This window comes from Myodes glareolus, chromosome 21 (assembly GCF_982192425.1).
Source record: "Myodes glareolus chromosome 21, mMyoGla1.1, whole genome shotgun sequence".
In the NCBI taxonomy this organism is placed as follows: Eukaryota; Metazoa; Chordata; class Mammalia; order Rodentia; family Cricetidae; genus Myodes; species Myodes glareolus.
Window position 1 is genome coordinate 35,775,258 of NC_142046.1, and position 19,344 is coordinate 35,794,601.

The window sequence follows — 19,344 nt, forward strand, 5'->3', positions numbered from 1 at the left end:
ATTGACCCCCATAATCTCATAGGGAGTGGTATTATTAGGAGTGTGGCTTTGCTGGAGTAGGGATGGCCTTGTAGGAGAAAGTGTGTCACTACGGTGGGTGGGAAGGGTGGGGTGGGGAATTGAGGTTTCCGATGCTCAGAATACCTCCCAGTGTCTCCATTGGTTTCCTGTTGTCTGCAAGATGTAGGACTCTCAAGTACTTCCAGTACCATGTCTACCTCTCGCCACCATGCTCCCTGTCATGATGATAAAGGACTGGACCTCTGGAACTGTAAAGCCGCCACCTCAGTTAAATATTTTCCTTTCTAAGAGTTGCTGCGGTCACGGTATCTCTTCACAGTAAAAGAAACTCAAACTAAGACATCTAGTCCTGAGCGGGGAAATTGATTTATAAGACAAATAGACACACCAAAGCAAAATTGTGGAAAAAAAAATCAAAAAAACCCTGAGACAGGGTTTCTCCTTGTAGCCCTAGCTGTCCTGGAACTTGCTCTGTAGACCAGACTGGCCTCAAACTCACAAATATCTACTTTCCTCTGTCTCCCAAGTGCTGGGATTAAAGGCGTGTACCACCACTACTGGGCGTAAAGAACAGAGATCTTTAAAGGGAAAGGAGAGAGAAGACTAAACATCTATACATTTAAAAAGTGTGCTGGGAGCTGGAGAGATGGCTCAGAGGTTAAGAGCACTGGGCTGCTCTTCCAGAGGTCCTGAGTTTAATTCCCAGCAACCACATGGTGGCTCACAACCATCTGTAATGATGAGATCTGGTGCCCTCTACTTGACTGTGGCATACAAGCAGACAGAATACTGTATATGTAATAAATAAATAAATCTTTTTTTTTAAAAAAAAAAGCCAGCCTGGCCTACAAAGTGAGTTCCAGGACAGCCAGGGTTGTTACATAGAAAAACCCAGTCTGGGGGAAAACAAAACAAAACATAAGTGTGGTGGTGTATGCCTTTAATTCCAGTACTTGACAGAGGTAGGCAGATCTCATTGAGTTTGAGATCCTATCTCAAAATACAAAACCAGTAACTGAAGAGATGGCCACTAGTTAAGAGTATTTGTTGCTCTTGCAGAGGGCCCAGGTTCAGTTCCCAGAACCCACAAAGTGGCTTACAACTGTCTGTTAACTCCAGTTCTGTGCAGTGATATTTTATTTGTGTTTTTTTTTTTAAAAAAAAAGCTTGCCTGAAGATCAGAGTGCAGAGCTAAGCCACTAGAGGCCAGGGAAAGAGGGCACACACCTTTAATCTCAGGACTCGGGAGAGAGAGGCAGAGGGATTTCTGTTAGTTCAAGACCAGCCTGGGCTATATATGATTGAATCTGCCTAAAAGAGAAACAGGGCTCACACAAAGGTGATCCCAGCACTTGGGATCACAAGCTTTTAATCCCAGCACTAGGGAGGTGGAGACAGGGGTGCTAAGGAATATAAGGTGGGAGGAGACAAGAACTCAGGGGTAGTTTGAGGTTGGATGGAGACAGAAGCAATCTGCAGATGCGGTCTGAGGACAGGATTGCCCCAGCAGTCTGAGCATTGGTAGAGGTGAAAGATCTCCCTAGTGGCTGACTGCACTGCTTCTTTGATCTCCAGCATTAACCCTATATCTGACTCTGGGTTTTTATTATTAATACCAGTTAGAATCCATGCTACAATTCTAAGGTGTCCAATGCCCTCTTTTGGCCCCTGTAGGAAGGACATGTGTGCATGTGGTGCACATACATGCTTGCAGACAAAACACACATGTACATAAAATAAAAAACCCTTAAAAAATAACAGGAAAACAAAAGTGATGACTGGATTAATAGTAGTTCTCATAGCTTCAACCAAAATTAGTAGAAGATAAAATGACACCTTCAGAATGTAAAAAAAAGCGATTTTCAACCTAGATTTCTGTATCCAAATAAACTATTTTCAAGGCCAAGGGCCAAAAAAAAAATCACAGTTTTGTGATTCATAACAACTGAAAGAAATACTACTACAACACACACACACACACACACACACACACACACACACGGACACAGAGATTCATGCACACAGAGAGACTCTAGCTTTTCTAATTTAATATCTGATATAATATCTAGTGAAATTGTCTGGGCCTGTAGTTCCCTCTGTGGGAAGATAATTACATTTTCTATATTCCGAATTAATAATAGAGCTGTTTACATTTCCTGTTGCTTTTTTCCTGTTGCTTCTTTTTAAAAAGTTATTGTTACTGTTTGTGTCTGTGGGGTGTGAACTTTGTGGTCCATACTTCTTACCTGCTGAGTCATCTCCTGGGCCAGCCTGCTGCTTCTTGGATCATTGCTGATAGTTGGTATTTTATTTCATTGTCGATGCTGGTTTCCAATTCTGCACAACTGAGGGTGACTTTGAACTCTTGATCCTTCCGCCTTTACCTCCCCAGTGCTGGGATCATAGTGTGTGCCATATATCCATCCAATTCACATTTAGACCACATTTAGAGAAAGCTGTTTGAAGCATCCTCCGAGTATCCTCTTCAGTATATGCAGCATCCACTTTGATGTTGGCAACACTAGAGATTTGAGCTTTTTCTTGAAGTATGCAAGCCATGGGGAGGGGTCTAGAAGGAGGGGCTGTTGGCCCCTCCTACCATTCCCTCTCGAGTCTCACTGTTAGAATTTCAAATGCACTCCAGATGAGGAATGTTTCTGGCCTGAGCTTCATCTTTCTCCACCAGCATTTTCTGCTTCTAGGCCTGTCACGTGATCCAGCACAGAGAAAGGGGACTCACAGGCACTTTGCTACTTGGTATTTCTGAGTGAACCTCTGCTTTACAGATGAAAGGAATAACTTAAGTGACCTGGGTAGCTTCTTTCCGGCTTCAGTCTGGGTGGACTGGAGTCCACTGTGGCACTCTGGTAGTCCTCTTGTAAGCACACTGGAGTTTAACTCCCAGCAGCCTCAGTAGGTGGCTCAGAAGCACCTGTAGCTCCAGCTCCAGGGGTTCTGACATCCCCTTCTGGCCTCTGAGGGCACCTGTATATACACACACACACACACACACACACACACACGGTCCAATCGAAATGTCTTCCCCTTTCTCCCTTTCTCTTTATGCAATTCTTCTCTGTATCCTTCCAATTTTAGTATATATGTGCTACCGAAGCAAACATTCTTTATGCAATTCTTAAACAAAAATTCCTGAGCAGCTGATGGGCATTTCCACACGAAGTGCACAAACCCATGAGGTGTTTGGAATTGTTCTTAATGCGCGTTATACATAATAAGCAAATGCTAGAGATGGCAAACCTTGAAGCTGCAGAAAGTCCTTTTGGCTCCCGGATGTGCACACTTTGTCCTTGGCTCCTCTCAGAGTTAGAGCTTGTGAGAGAGACTAGATGTGATAAGACCGAGGAGGAGGGAGAGGTCTTGGGCCCTGGCAGAAATACGGCCAGAGGAAGTCATAAATGTAATAAAAAGGATTTCTTGACTGCAGAAACAAATTCCAGTCTTTCCATACAGACGGGCAGCTCTCTGGGTGGGCTGAGTCTGCGCGTCAGGCAGACCGAGGATATATGTCAAGAAATCTCAAATAAAATAAATACGTTTGTGGATGAGAAATGCCTCACCTGGTCTGAACTAACTGCTTGCTTTCTTGCTCATTTTCATTAGTGTGGGTCTGTAGTTATACTTTTGTTTTTTTCTCTTACAGCATGCTTGCCCTTGACTTTGAGACAATATTTCAGAAATACAGATCACATTTGTTGAGACTTTGAAGGCTGATTTATTTATGATCTCTTTCAGAAAGTTAGAAGTTGGGCTGGAGAGTTGATTTGTTGGTTAAGATTATTCGTCATTCTTGCAGAGGACCTTGGGTTTGGTTCCCAACCTCCACATGATGGATCACCATTTGCAGTTCCGGATTCCAGGGGATCTGATACCCTCTGTTCCCACCCAGCTCTCCAGGGCTGTGTGTGGTGCATATACATATATGCAGACAAAACACTCATAAGTATAAAGTAATAATAGTAAGATATAAACAAAAGCAATGTGTGTGTTTGGGAAGAGAGGCAAAGGCGCTTTTGCCTCTAAGCGTGATGGCTTGACATCTATTTCTGGAACCCACTCCTGAACGTTGCCCTCTGACCTCTATGTGGGTTTGAACACACAGACAGACAAAATAATAAACATAAACACATTTTAAAAGATTATTAGAAGTGGTTCATTTAGCATACTAAATACATTTGTGAGGATTTCTTCCATATCTTTGTGGCAAAACTTAGGTTACTTTCCAGGTGTTTTTCTCTTTCTTTCTGTGTCTCTCTGCCCCCCCCATACACATATACATATATATGAAGATTTATATATGTACATATATATATATATACACATATATGGAGATTTGTTATGAAAGATAGCCTCATGTGACTTTGAAGGCTGAGAAATCCCATGGTCCACCTCCACAAGCTATAGGAAGGGAAGCTGGTGATGGGGTTCCAGTTTGAATTAGAAGCCTTGAGACCTAGAAGTGTCTATGATCTAAGTCTTGGTTCAAAGGCCCAGAAGGAGGAGCACTAATGCCTGAGAGAGGTAATAGGTGATGTCCCAGACAGAGCTGAGAACAAACTTCCTGTTCTATTCGTGACCTCAGAAGAAAGGGTGCTGCCGTTCTGCCAGAGCGAAGATGAACTTGTTTACTGAGACGATTGGATGAAATGCACACACCCGGGAATAATGTTTCTTTTCCCCAGCTTTCTGGGCAGCCCTTAGTCCAGTCCACTTAACTAAAATCAACGGAACATTACCCATCACAAGAATGAAGGCAGAAATAGGAAGTGCTGAGATCAATAAGTGATGAGGATGATGCTAATGGCAGTAATATTATAGCCATCCTTACTATTCTGAGTTCTTTATCTGAACAGCACCGCGCTAGTGAGACTGCACCCAACCTTGTAAGAAAGGCACAGACATTATGACTTTCTCAGATGACGAAACTAAGGCAAAGATAAGCAATTACCCCCCAAATCACCCCTTTAGCAGGCACAGCACTGGGGGCCATGGGCCCAGGTAGTCAGAGCTACTAAGGAAAAGCCGTGACTCTTGACATTTCCTTCAGAATGGTAATCGCCCGAGCTGCATACCAAAGTCACCTGGGAACTAGTACCTACACCTACCCAGGCTCCATCTCTCACTTTAGGGAAATACATGGCAGAAGTCAAGGTATGGGCAGTTTTACCCCAGTTCCCCAAGTGAGACTGATGTACATCAGAGATTAAGAAATACCCTGACTCCATATAGCATATAGCATAAATCACACATTTGTTTAGGAAACATTCAATCACATCAAAGAAGATACACCATAGATACTGAAGAACCTGCACCACGCCTCCACCCTCAGTTCATGAAGCTGGGCATTGCCACTACTCTGTGTATGAGTGTGTGTGTGTGTGTCCTGTTTAGCGATATCTTTCAACAGTGTTACACTCTTCTGAAACTTAAATCATGCGTTTTCTGATTGACTGGATTCATTCATTCATTTTTAAAAAGTGCTGAAGACTCAGATTTAACGCAGACCAAGCAGATCTTTAAACTGAGGTGAGGTTTAAAGTCAAAACTGAGGGAGGTCAAGTCAAAAGGGACAAAAGCCACTTCACAGCATCCAGCTGGTCCTTGCTGCAAACAGCCCAACCACAGCGCGGCCCTCCAGGAGCGCGCGTAGTTTCTGCGCGTGGCCGGTTTGGGCCGAAACTACGTGTCCCGGCAGTCCGCGGGGCGTGTGGGAGGAGCCGGGCCGGGGGCGGGGGCCGAGAGGGGGCATTGTGTCGGCTCTCGGTGCGCGATCATCCGCTCGCGGTGGGGCCGGGTCTGAGGTGTTAGAGCGGTTGCGGTCCGGGGAGTGAAGCCGGGGAGCAGGAGCGCGCGAGCGGACGCGGACGCCGGCGGGGCCGGCGGGAGCACCATGCGGATCGGCGCCCGGCGCCCTGCAGACCCCTCGCGAGGCACAGAGGCCGGGGCGGCGCCGGGGCGGCGGGGAGCATGAGGGCAGCCGGGGACCGGCTGGGCTCGGACCTCTGCTAGGGAGCGGTGTGAGCGGAACGCTCGCCGGGACGCGGCAGAGGGCGGGAGCCGAGCGCCCGGGGCTGTGGGCATTTCAGACGCGGACGCGAGGGGCCGGGAGTCAGCCGGGGCTCCGGCAAGCAGCCGACATGGGCAACGCGGGGAGCATGGACTCGCAGCAGACTGATTTCAGGGCGCACAACGTGCCATTGAAGCTGCCGATGCCCGAGCCAGGTGAACTGGAGGAGCGCTTTGCTATCGTGCTGGTGAGTACGCGGCGGGGCCCCGGTGGGGCAGGCGGCGCAGCTGGACCCGCTCCTCCCGTCCCGAGGGCGAGGCTCGCTCGCACCTTCCCCATTGTGGACTCCCTGCCTCGCTTCTCTCGGCCCCTCGTCTTGCGCTCTCTTCGGGTCCTGGGATGGGGAAAGGGCCTCGGGCCGGGCTACCCCGCCGGCCACGAACCCATTGTCTGGCTGGAACGGCACCTCGCAGCGCGTGTGCCGGGAGGTGCAGCGTGGGTGTGAAGGGAAGGTGGCTGGCCGGGGACGAATGAGCCATTAGCAGCTAAGGCTTTTTGTTTAAAGAATGAAAACCAGCCAGCAGATCCCGACTCCCTACGCAGCATCCCCTGGACGCCCAGCTCTGGGCCTGCGGGGTCTGCAGCAGACGCGCGCAGGTGGCTGGCCTCAGACGCCGCGCCCGCACTTGGTCCGGCGAACTTGGAGGGTGGACATCTCGGCTGGGCAGATGGACAGCTCCCCCGAAAGAGAAAGAGGAGGCCGGCAGCAAAGTGGCGCCGGGGTCCCTCCGCGAGGAGGAGGCATTTGAAACCCAGACGGGGGAGAAGCGCCCCGAGCGGGGGAGAACCTCAGTGTGTTCCCTTTGGTCTTAAATCTTAAACCACAAAAATGTGCAGTTTGGCTGGGACGTGTTAAGAGCTGTCCTGACTTCTCGGGCGACCCCAGTTCTTCCAGCTGAGTCCACGGTTCCCTCCCGCATTCCCCATCTCTCAGCCTTCCCGTTCCAGCTTCCCAACCAAAGACTGGAATCCTCTCTCTCTATTTCCTTTCGCGACTAAGTTTCTGGGCCCTTCCCAACTGGAGTCTGCCTTACAGGGAACTCAAAAGGGTGTGACGCTTCTTCCCTTGCCCCAGCAAGGGTCCCAAGTGCAGTTGGTTCCTGCACTTAAGGTCCTCGCTTCTCTTAAGGGCTGTTGGGAAGGAAATGGGGAGTGGGGGTGGGGTGGGCGGACGCCTGGCTCCTAGACTTCACATTCTGTTTCCCTTTTTCTAAACCCCTGCAAGACAAGGCAGCCAGAGCCAGAGGAACTTGCGATGGAGGCGGCCAAGCCCCGTGTCTACCTGAGAGAATTTTGGCACGGAACTTAAGAACTTTGGGAAAGGTCTCAAGCCTTGGATCAAAAGTTAGTTTTCTGAGATCTGACCGTTGACTGGGACATTGAAACTGTCTTTCTTCATCCCCTTGAAAAGGGGCTGCTTTGGTACTGAGAACGCTTCTGGATGGCAGGCTGGCATTGTGCGCTCAGGGAACACAGAGGCTGTGCAGCCTTTTTAGGCCCCCTGGAAATTGCTGTTAACGTAGGGGAGAAAGATGTGGTTGCCTGTTTTGCTTTGCATCGTCTGTGATCTCCCACAGCTGCTCCCACGTTATGCAAGATGGGACGCTGTGAAATGAAACAGCCTAAGCTTAATTACTTCTCAAGGCGGGCTGGTGCATACTTGACCTGTCTTTCTAGAGGCAAACGGTTGTTTCTTGAAAAAAAACTGTTGGTGACAGACATGGCCGCTCCGGTCTTTCTTTGGGTTTGCAGCTTTTCTCTTCATAGTGTGGTGTTATCTGTCTGTCTGTCTTATCTTTCTGTGTGCCAGAGAGAGAGAGACAGAGACAGAGAGAGACAGAGGCAGACTGAGTACTTGGAGCGGGGGAGCCAGTGACGCAGGGAAGGCCGAGCAGCAGTCATGCTAATAACAATAATGCAATTAAGTTCTACTCAACTGGGAGAGCATTTTTTGCATGAGCTTTCAGTTACTCTGCTGATTAATAACACATGGTAGGAATTAATCTTTAGGAAAATAATGCCCTTCATTAATATGGTGGATTTGTGCTCCTATTGAGTCCAGCAGGTCACAAAGTGAAGTCCGAAGACTTTTATGATTGTAAACCCCAGGCTCCTTGGGGGTGTCAGTGTCTGCTGTTTGTTGTGGCTACTTTTCCTCCACCGTGTGTCACACAGTTAACTGGATGTGATTCTTTTGTAAGCTGTTTGGAGTAGTCTAGTTTCTCAAACAAAAAACAAAACCAGAAAATATGCTGCCTTTTTTTTTTTTTTGAAAGTTAAAAGACTTTTGGAATCCTTGTGTTAGGGAAACACTTGGACCACTGATGTTTACACGCTCGTCTGAGTTCCCCTTGCTGGTGTGAAACGGGCTGCAGACAACCCTCCCAGATCATCCTGTCCGCTGTTGATTTCTCTTGTCCTTTCTCCCTGAAGTTATTGACTCAATGTACTCTGCTTTGTTTTTCTTTCGGTTTCGTGAGTTGCTGGAGGCATCAGAAATACTTAATCCTGGACCTTAAGCTTGAAGGACACGTTTTAGGAGGGAGATTTTTATTAGATAGTACTTTTATATATGTGTATATTTATGATTTTTCCATCCTTGAGTAAGGACAAACATGTTGGCATTATTGATGTTAGTTCCCTTCCCATCTCGACGTCGCTGTGTACCCAGGCTGGCCACAAGCTCCTGCCTACCTTAGCCCCCTGCGTGCTGGGCTTATGTGTGGGCCACCACACCAGATCTATTTCACTTTCTTATATAATAAAGATCACAAGGGATTTGGGGAAGAAAACTAGCTTTAGGAAAGTCTACAAGCGCCTCATTGTAAGCATGGCTTACATCAATAATTAACGAGCTGTTTCAGGTTAGAAAAACATTTCCTCTCAACCTCCAGCTCTAGAATATTTAAAATCTAAACATAAAAATTAAAGTGACACAAGTCCATCTTATTTCGAAGATTAAACATCTACTCGGTGACCATAGCCTTTACCCCAGCAGCTTGTGTGAGTTGAGTTGTACGTATCTAAAATAATACCAGCTATGAATAGGAAGAAGAGAAGAGAGAGCATGAACCAACTACCAGACTATAAGATCAGCAGGGGTAATTTAAAAATGTCCTATAAACTATTCCTATTAAAACCTGGATCCACGTTTTAAGAATTTTAACCAGATTTGGATGTCTTCTTCCCATTCTCCTGGCTTCCCCCTTATGTCATGATTTCTCAAATCTGAAACTGGGGAGAAAAAGAGCTTGGGAGGAGCAGTAAAACATTCTAAGGAAAGTCTCTCCCTCTCCGAGGTTTTATTCAGAATTACTATAACAGTGGTTGCAAATTTATGTTTAGGGAAAAGGTTCACTGACTCAATGGTCATTTGACCTTCTGTATCTACCTTTCGGGTAGAGCTATATGTGTTTTCGTGTGTGCGGCTACATTATGATCCCACACCTGTGGTGTTTCTGTTCTGCTGGTCAGCGAAAGCGTCTTAAGTTATGAGTTTAGTTATCTCCTTCAGTCTTTGATCGATACATATATATTTATAGGTAACATCAGACTGCATTATTTGGTCCCACGCATTTATGATCCCGTGTCCATGTGGCTTTCTGTTGCATTTATTAAGCACTGTCTAGTCCTTGGGCTCACACACAAGCAAATCCTTTTCTATTCTTCCTATTCAAGTGGGATGCTGTGAAGGCAGTTTCTCAGTGGGCATTGCATGCAGTGGTCTATCCAAGAATACCACTTTTCCAGCAGGCGCTCCGTAATACTGTTTATTTTCAGCTGCCAGTCACTGTTTACAAATGTAGAATACAAGTCATCGCCTTTGTTGAGGAGCTGTTTTAAGGATTCTTTCTTTGAATTTCAGGGAAAAAGGATGATTTGAGTCTAAGTCTTCTGACCTAGTCGCCCGAGTCTCTATATATGTGTCACACGGCTCTGTGAGCAGATATAGAAAGAAGGATGCTGAAGTAATGGTTTAGGGCAATCTTATGCTTGAAACTGGGAACTTCTTTAGTTTCAGACTCATCTGAGTCAGTTTCCTTGTCTCCACCCCTCCCCAGAGTGGATTTAGTCACTTAGCCTTAGGGAGGAGTTGGGGGCACTTAGGAGCCCTTCTGAGTGCCTACTGTAAATGACTATACCTCGTGCTGACCCGCTTTCTGTGTGTGCCTGCTGCCAGGCTGCCCATCCACAGTGCTAGAGATGTGTAAGTGCTGATTACCCGAATTGCCTGATGTTGTGGTTGTTTCTAAATCACCAACCTGGGATTTTAACCAGATTTCGATGTCTTCTTCCCATTCTCCTGACTTCCCCTTTATGTCATGATTCAGATTCTCAAATCTGAAACTGGGGAGATAAAGAGCTTGGGAGGAGCAGTAAAACATTCTAAAACCTGCTAAGTGCCAGGTTCAAACTGTATACAGTTGGCAGAAAATCTTCAGAAGTGACTGTAGTGAGGTGCATCTGAGGCTGCCCTCTGGGTGCTTGGCTTTGTGGCATCTGCTCGGCTCTCCGATGTCCAGGCATGGAGATAAAACTTAATGTGGGCAAAATGTACTCTTTAGCTTTTCTTCCCTGGCAGATTTGAAACATTTTGCATTGGAAAGCTAAAGTGTGAGTGTGTGTGTGCGTTCGTGCGTGTGTGTGTGTGTTTAAGACAGGGTTTCTCTGTGTAAGCCCTAGTTGCCGTAGAACTTGCTCTGTAGACCAGGGTGGCCTCGAACTGACAGAGATCCGCCTGCCTCTGCCTCCTGAGTGCTGGGATTAAAGGCCTGTGCCACCAGCCCGGCCAAAGCTTAGGGTTCAGCAAACCAAAGGCAACAGCCAACTGTCACTTGAATGCATGCACCTCTGTGAAGGGGACACAGACAGTCGGGTTACAACAGTTAGGTTTGTTTCCCACTTTGCTCTACTTCAAGAACAGTGCTTGGGAGGTCTGTGGAGAAGCCGGTGGTGGCAGTGGAGTGAGGCCATCACACAGTGCTGTTTTCTCACTTCCCCCGGTGTGAGGGAAAGCGTATGGAAGGGGGCAGAGTGTCGTCATTTGGAAACATTACAGTTTCACCCTGGGCAGCGGCTCCCTGCAGCTGTGTCCCTTCCCCTTGCAGTGGAGATGCTATTCCTACCATCGTTGTGAACACGTATGCATTTCCCTAGTGGATATGTGAGGTACCGGTTGACCAAACGGTGTTCTGAGTGTAAATGTTTGGAGCCTAGGATAGAGTCTAGGCAATGCAATTTGTGTGGGTGCCTATAAATAAATCCTCAAGGGAGAAGAATTTGTTTCGCCCCTGCCCCATCATCTAGGAAAAGCATTGCGCTAGGGAGAGGGGAACTGCTTCCTGGAGGTTTTTGGTGTAGCCCTTGCTTTTCCTCATTTGTGGGTAGGGATTAAGTTCGGCCCAGGTTTTAGAATAGTCGAGGGAAACTATAGCGCTTTGAAGGGGTAGAACATAACACATTATGATTCTTTCCCACTTGGTGTTAGTGCTGCCCTCTTGTCATAGACAGCTGTTTAGTCTGCCAGGTGTGGTGCCCGCCGGAGACCTCTCATCCCTCACTGGGGGAGCTAAGGATGCCAACCAGCCTGAACGGGAGAATTGAGACCCTGTGGCCAAAACAAACAACCAAGTCAACAACAACAACAAACCTTTGTAACGATTCCATATGGCCTGGATAATAAAACTCCCCGAGGTCAGGGACTAACATTCAGGTGAAAATAGGGGGAATGTTTGAGTGTTTAGAGTTGCCGAAAAAGTTGAGAGTGATGTCTTTACTGACATTGTCCACGCAGCATCTGTGGAAGATGAGGTGGCTGGAAGATCCTTCCCACCCCAGTTAGAGCAGGTGGTTTGACATTCCAGCACTTGGCCCTGGGATGCCCTGCTTGAGGCGGATCATCACCTGCAGGTTGTAGGCACACAGTATGGCATCTGAGAGTTGGGCGGGAGCTCCTTGAAGATCCCTCTTGGACTCGAAGAAGGGAAAATGTTTAGACCCATGTTTCCTGTCGCGATTCTTTGGCTTTAGAAGAAGGGTTGCCTGAAGGACTCAGAGAGCACAGGTGTCAGGAAGTGACTAAGAAACACAGGGCTGGGGTTTTAGCTCAGTCAGTAGAGTGCTTGCTTAGCAGGCATGAAACCCTGGGTTTGCTGCCCACCACAGCCTAAGAACATGATTTTTATGCCTGTAATATCAGCACTGGGGATGTAGACACAAGAGGACCAGAACTTCAAGATCGTTCTTGGCTGTATATTAAGTTAGAGAGCAGCCTGAGACACAGGAGACCCTGTCTCAAAAAACAAAGACCAGCTTCCTCCCCCAGAAAACCAAACCAAACCAAAGCAAAACCAAGCACAGATTATATAGGTGTTTGTTTCCTTTGGAGGAGGCCACTGGTGCCTGGAATTCTTTTAGGAACAAAGTAGCAAGTTGTCAAAGCACACACCGGAAGGCCTAAAGAGGGAAGATGAGGTGGAGCTATGATGCAGTTGCTTGACAGAGGCCGTCTTTTAGAGTGACCTTTGTCCAGTCTCCCCCTCCCAGTCAGCAAGTGTCCCCAGGTTTTGGACTTATGATCTCTCGCGAGGCTTCATTCATTATCTTGGTTTCCACCTACTGAACAGTTGAGGTGGAGAGAGCTCATGCCTTTGAGAATTCTTCTTATATTTTAGGGAGATCTTCCTGTCCCTACCCACACCCCATGCTCCCAGGGGTCCAGGAACAGAACACTAAGAACAGTGCTGTTTTCTAGGGGTGAGCTGGCAGCTGGAGTGCTTCATCAGGGATCGATTCACTTAAGGAACGTAGGTTTTGGTCAGGAAGCCTGGGAATCCTTAACTATGGAAAGACCAAGTCTGTACATGGGAATAGCATGGTGTGTGATGCTTATAGATTGTATTTTCTCTTTAGATTCCCAGGAAAAATTAAAACAATGTGTGGCCCACACTGTTCCCAGGTGGACCCCTTAAGTGGCCTGAATTTTATTTTTCTAGGACAAACTGAAGTTTCTATTGATCACATCATAGGTCTTCCTGTGTAGTCTGTCATTGAGCTCGTGAGTCTACTAAGTTCCTGTACCCGATGTTAGAGAAGCAGACAGCCTGGTGTAGACCCTGCTTTCTCTGGGACGATGTAGTCAGCTCAAGACTTTCCTGTGCTACTGAGATCTTTTCTGGGCAATGGAGGAGTGTGGCAGGTTGATGGTGCCCATGTCCTGGTTATTCTAAAGCTTATTGGGGGCTAGAGAGATGGCTCAGTGGTTAAGAGCATTGCCTGCTCTTCCAAAGGTCCTGAGTTCAATTCCCAGCAACCACATGGTGGCTCACAACCATCTGTAATCAGGTCTTGTGCTCTCTTCTGGCCTGCAGACATACACACAGACAGAATATTGTATACATAATAAATAAATATTAAAAAAAAAGCTTATTGGCTTTGAGGAAGATGTCACACAGCTCACATTTTGGCCATGTGCCTGTTTTGAGGACACTGAGGTGTGAATAATATCTGAAAACGGTGACTCTCAGTGGCTTCAAGTCTATCTGCATCTGAAAATGGTGACTCTCAGATCTGTCTACATTGCATGTTTGCTCGGGAACTCACTTCTTTTCCTTGTTTCCTGTAGAAGCTTCATGGACCGATTAAAGAGGAATCAGTTAGTTGAAGAACTAGTTTACAAACCTGATTGTGTGTTGATACCATGCGGGGCTTCACAGGGGCTTGTGTTGGGGCTGGAGAGATGGTTCAGCAGTTAAGAACATATACTGCTCTCACAGAGAATCCAGGTTTACGTTATAGTTGTTGGTAGCTCCAGCTCCAGGGGACCAACATCTTCTGGACTCTGGGCACCTGCACTCCTGCACAGGCAAACCTATATACAAATAATTCAAAGTGAAAAAAACTCTACTTATTTCTGTTATGTATAATGAATGTGCTAATAGAACACTGATGTGAATCTCACTAATAGTCATTTTGGCAAAGTTATGTGTGAGTAGACACTGGGATTTTTAAGAGTCGTGTGGGATCTGATAGTACCTAGCTTTAAAGTTACTATGCTCAAGGAGTGTTTCTATTTACTCTTTCAACTCTAAGCCCAAACTTTAAGAATTAAAATCATTGGGGGAAAATGAGTATTTTAGGAAAGCATCAGGCAATGTTAAAAATTAAATAAAACTAACAAATATCTATATCTATATCTATATATCTATATATAGATTTATAGATACACAGACACACACACACACACACACACACACACACACACACACACAAAACAAACAAACAAAAACTAAACCTAAAGGTAGATATTTGATTCAACCCAAAGCAGGAAAGTTTGGAAAAACAGAAGATCAGAATAAAAACCTGTTGAAAGGTACAGTTATTAAGTTTAGAAATGGCCGTGGGGTCACCCAAATGGCCATTTGCAGAGAAGGCTCTCCACGCCATGGTTAGGACAGAGAAGCTCTGAGGGTCTTCTGGAGGGGAGGAGGCAGAGCCGAGCTCCTGCCTTCCTTGAGCCTCTGTTCTCAAGCCTAATTGTTTGTTGGTCCAACCAGACCATTTGCTTTGATCTCTGGCTTTCCCACTCACAAAGACTTGATGAGCTTGGCTTCCTGGAGTGAAATTCAAATACACTTGTGAAATGTAAACAACATTCATTTATTAAGAATCCTATAATCAAGGCAAATTGGCATGCTTATATAAGCAATTAGCTTTGAGAATAGAAAGATAAATAGGATGCTAGGTCAGGAATGAGCTGATTGTTCTCGGTGTTGGAGTCTAGTTATCCCTTTATGAGTTATAGCACAAGCAAATAGACATTCCTCTTACTCGTAATTGGTCACATTTGTGGTTTTAGTGTTGAGGGCAGCATATGTGCTGTTCCTGGAACTGGGAGGATAGAAGCAATTAGTGTCTCATTTTCTTCTAAAAATGTAATTCTTCCAGGGAAAATATATGTAGGTGACTCTTTGATCAGATAAAAGTTTCTAGTAATTGGGAGCAGAGTAAAAGAAGGCCTGGGTTTGGACAGGACTATAGAAATATGATTTTGTTGTTGTTCGGGAAGGTAGAGAAGATGATTTTGACAATCAAAATAAAAAAAAAAAAACCAAAAAGCAATTTCCGTCTCCTTTTCCCTTATTTCTCTCTCAATCCTTCCTTCTTTCAAGATAAGGCATTCTGTAGTTCAGGCTAGCCTCAACCTGACTATATATATATATATATATATAAACAGCCAGTGGTAGCCTTCTCCCACCTCCAGAGTGTGAGGATTTACATCCCTCCATCAGCCAAGCTGCACCCCTAGCCCTGGCACTTCCGTTGAGCTCCGTTGCTTCTTTTCGTCTAGAAAGAAGTGCTGTGATAACAGGCAGCGGAGGTTGGATGTTGGATGCTCGCATTCACACTGTAGCAGCAGCACTCGGTTTGACCAGTGAGGTCAATCCTGCCAAATCTCGTTGTGAAACATAGGGGACCAGCATTGAAGAGCAGTGAGCAGGTGAGATCAGCTTTATCAGTGAGCTGCAGTTGAGGCTCTTCCGGCTTCACAGACGGCCAGCACGGGTGATCTCTTGGTAGATCTTCGTCCTTTTGGTCACAGGGTCTGGACTAGTTGGTACTTATTATTCCCATGCACTTCTTTTCTTCCTGGTTGACCCAGGAAGCCAGTGCAGCCCTAATATGTTGGGTCCCAGATGCCAGGAACCTGTCTGCTGCCCACTAGTTAGACCATCCAGGCGTAAATTTAGGCCATTTGTCACCACATAGCCCCCTGGGTTTGTGAAACCTTGAACTTACCTTGTAGCACTGTTTCTTCGTAGAATGAGTCTCAGGAGTTGTTTGCTTGGAGAACATTTGTTTGGTTTAGAGATCTCCCATCTGTGAATCAAACAGGTTCCAACCCTCATTTAAGGATGTAGTCCTTTACTAATAGCCACCTGATTTTTTAAATTAATGATAACTACCAGATATCCAGAGGTTGATTTCCTATTTTTAATGATAATGGAGATATTAAAAATATTAAAAATGATTTTGTGTTGTTCTTTGGATTGACAGTGCCTAATCATCTATTGAAAAATCCTTCCTAGATTGAACACACCATTGTATCACAACTCCCAGATCAGAAATTGGGTTCTCACCTCTGTCCCCAGCTGTTCCTCAAGCCAAGTTGGACCCCTTGCCTCCCAGACAGCCTCTCACCTGAGTCAGCTCTCCTGATGGCCACCTTTGGGTGGAGGAAAGCTGACTGCAGGGTGGTACCTTGTGGTCTGCTTCTGAATGCCTGCAACTGTCAGGTTCCCACTTCCGTTGAGAGATCTCTTCAGTTCGAGATGATGGATGAAGCGTTAAGCAGTGTGGACAGAGGTGCCTTCCTGTTGTTGGGTATGCCATTGTCAGTCACTTTAGAAGTGTGTGCAAGATAGTGATGCTGAGAAGAGGCCATTTTGATTTGTACTCCTTGAATAAAGCCTATGTGGGGAGAGATTTACAGGCTGAAACTGGGACCTTCAGCGCCTAGAGTTGCTTCCAGCCTTGCATGTTCTTCCCCTCCCAATCCATGGTTGTAGCCTCTTTTTTTTTTCTGTCTTTCTTGATAATTCTTGAAACATGAAAAGATGTGACTGTGAACTTTGTCATGTGGGGCTTTTCTCATCAAGGCCCCTGTTACTCCAGGCATCAGGTCCAATCCCAGCGCTCCATGGCTGTTGGTTGTTGATGGTCAGGCTTCCTTACTCGGCTTTCCAGAACTTGTGTTCTGCCAGGCTTCTCATCCCAGTGACCATGGTTAGGCTTGACCTGTTTTCACTTGCAGCTTGCTTTGTCTCTGTTCGCTTCTCTCTTCCTTATAACTTTCCTTAGCGATTGGTTCTCCTGCATGGAAGACATTCCCCTAGCTTCTCTGTGTACTGACACGCATCTAGCCTTCTAGCTGCCCCGAAATCCTATTCTCTCTGTGTGCCCTTCCAGGCTCATATCAGCTTGGAGAAGGTGGGAACACAATTCCCTTTGCTTTGATCTCTTTATTGTATGAATCAGCCCTTACTCACAAGGCACTTGGTAAATAGCACCCTTGTGAGGTGTGGCTGCACAACCAGGGGCTGCCTGTATATGTGGCTTTGTAGTTGCTTTTCATAGTCACAGCCACCTATTTACATCTTTCTTTTATCAGCTACTTTATACTCGGGGCTCCTGGAAGGCAAGGTCCTGGCAGCTGCTTCTGCAAAGGCCTGATCTGGGAGGGTGGGACCCTCTCATTAGACAACCCAGTGGGCCGGAAGAAGACAGTAAATTGGAATAGCTGCTGAGAACCCATTGAACAGATCACATTGAGCTGATGGTTAATTGCACACACTTGACTTTATGTTGAAATGTTGTCATGGGTTCTTACTCATCTCGGGATTCCCCATGTTATTGGATGGCAGTTAGTGCCCAACATGACCTCATCCTCCGCGATAAGAAGCTGGCACCAAGCTCTCCTTCAGAATTAGGAGTAGAAAGGAGGACAGCAGTTGTGGCAGGAGACAACCAGGGGTTTGTCACACACAGTCTTTAAGCCAGGCTTGGTTTGTGTCATAGGGTTGTCAAGTGAGTAGTGAACAGCTTTCTGTGTGTGTATGTGTGTGTGTGTGTGTGTGTGTGTGTGTGTTTGATTTGAAGTAAAGTATGTTCAAATGAGCAGCATCTGTTTGTAGGGCGCTTTCTGATTGTCGCTTGTAGTAGTAAGGGTTTTAAAGAAACAAGGGAAATGGGGCATGAGAGTATGAGGCTTGAAGTTATATATGAAAGTGCTGAAGTTTGCGATCCAATTCTGTTGTGTTAAAACCACAGAGAACACTCTGCTGTAAAGAAAGGCGAGGGTTAGGGGACTGCTCACTCACGTTACTTCATTGCAGGCCTCTGACATCCTTCCAGAGAAGCACTATCCTCCTCTCGCTAATGGGATAGTGAGCTTCAGAGTGATAGTGGCCACTACAAAACACTGGAGGTGGGATTTGAACCCAGGCCTGTCTGATAACCATTTTCTTCCTGTTGTATGGTGCAGCTTTTTTTTTCCCCTGAGTTAACCGTAAGGTGTTATTAAATGTATGCTTGCTCATTCTTTCTTTGTTCTGTGCAATAACTGTTTTATATATTTACAGGGTCCATCTTGTATGTCATCTAACCCAGAGATCTTCATAATCAGTACAGTAACAATTAGACTAAGCTCCAAGGGTTAGCGAGAAAGCTGCACGGGGCTCCCAGTGTTTGATCTCCTTGGAAGGAAGCCAGAAGATGTTCCTGAGAGCCCAGCTCCATTGCAGTCACCCTGCACTTTAATTCTATCCTGTGCATTTTTGCGTCTTTAGCACTGTGTAAGATAAGTGCATACTTTTAGTGGGGCAGGCCAAAGAACTTATTGAACTCTTACTGTGTGCTAGGCAATACTGTTGGCACTGGGCGATGCTGAGTGAGGCAGACTCCTGGGGTGCCAACAAGGAGTTTTCAGTTAAGACGGAAGGGGCAGAGGTCAGCTAGGCATGGGAGGGCACACAGACATGGAACTGAGCTAGCCGGGGTGAGATGGTAAAATAGCAATGCGAGGTGGTGTCACCTCTGTTGGATAGCTGTGTGGGATATGAAGCAGGTAGCCTCTGTGGGGTGAGGGAAGAGCCCTCAGGCTGAGGGAGATCTGTTTCTTCCCCTGATGACTCAGAAGGGTCTTGCACAGGCCTTGAAAGTAGCGTAGGAACAGGCCTGTGGGATGTACTCAACCTTCCCAGCTCCCTATGGTGGAAGCTCAGGATGGAGGCTGAGGAGCTCATGGCTTTGACTCTCCCGGTAGCTGTGTCTTCTAGTCACAATTCTGCTTGTTGTTAAATCTGTGTGATGTGTAAACACATGATAATTTCAAGTTTGCAAATATTCTAGACCCATGAAATGTCAGGCTTGGGAGTGGGGGACTGGTTAGTACCTGAAGGCCGATGCTTAGAATGGCATGGTTCATCTTTTTGAAGCCACGCATGGGCCTGGGCATTCCAGGTAGAAATTCATCATTGCTATAATTTCTAGTCTCTGGCCCAGATTTGTACCCTGTTGCATTTTTAAAAGTGTATTTAAAAAACTAATGTATTGCAAGGGACATATAGAAAGTTTATATAGACTTTTGATTCTGAAGTTAAAAATAAAAGTTGTATATAGTTAAAATTCTCCCTAAAATCCTCTAAGTTGACCATAAAAGTACAGCATGTGTAATTCTG

General features: G+C 46.2%; 1 protein-coding gene across 5 annotated transcripts in view; it reads left to right on the top strand.

Moving 5' to 3' along the window:
• The first annotated feature begins 5,827 nt into the window (after positions 1-5,827).
• Fmnl2 (formin like 2) overlaps positions 5,828-19,344 on the top strand; it is a 266,650-nt gene continuing 253,133 nt past the window's right edge. For 3 of the 5 annotated variants that reach the window (XM_087899962.1, XM_087899961.1, XM_087899965.1), the window contains exon 1: positions 5,829-6,293. In XM_087899962.1, the coding sequence (XP_087756088.1) occupies positions 6,177-6,293 (117 nt within the window). In that variant the 5' untranslated portion in view covers positions 5,829-6,176. Of the gene's footprint in view, positions 6,294-19,344 lie in introns of all 5 variants that reach the window. The other 2 variants (XM_087899963.1, XM_087899964.1) reach the window with 1 other exon arrangement.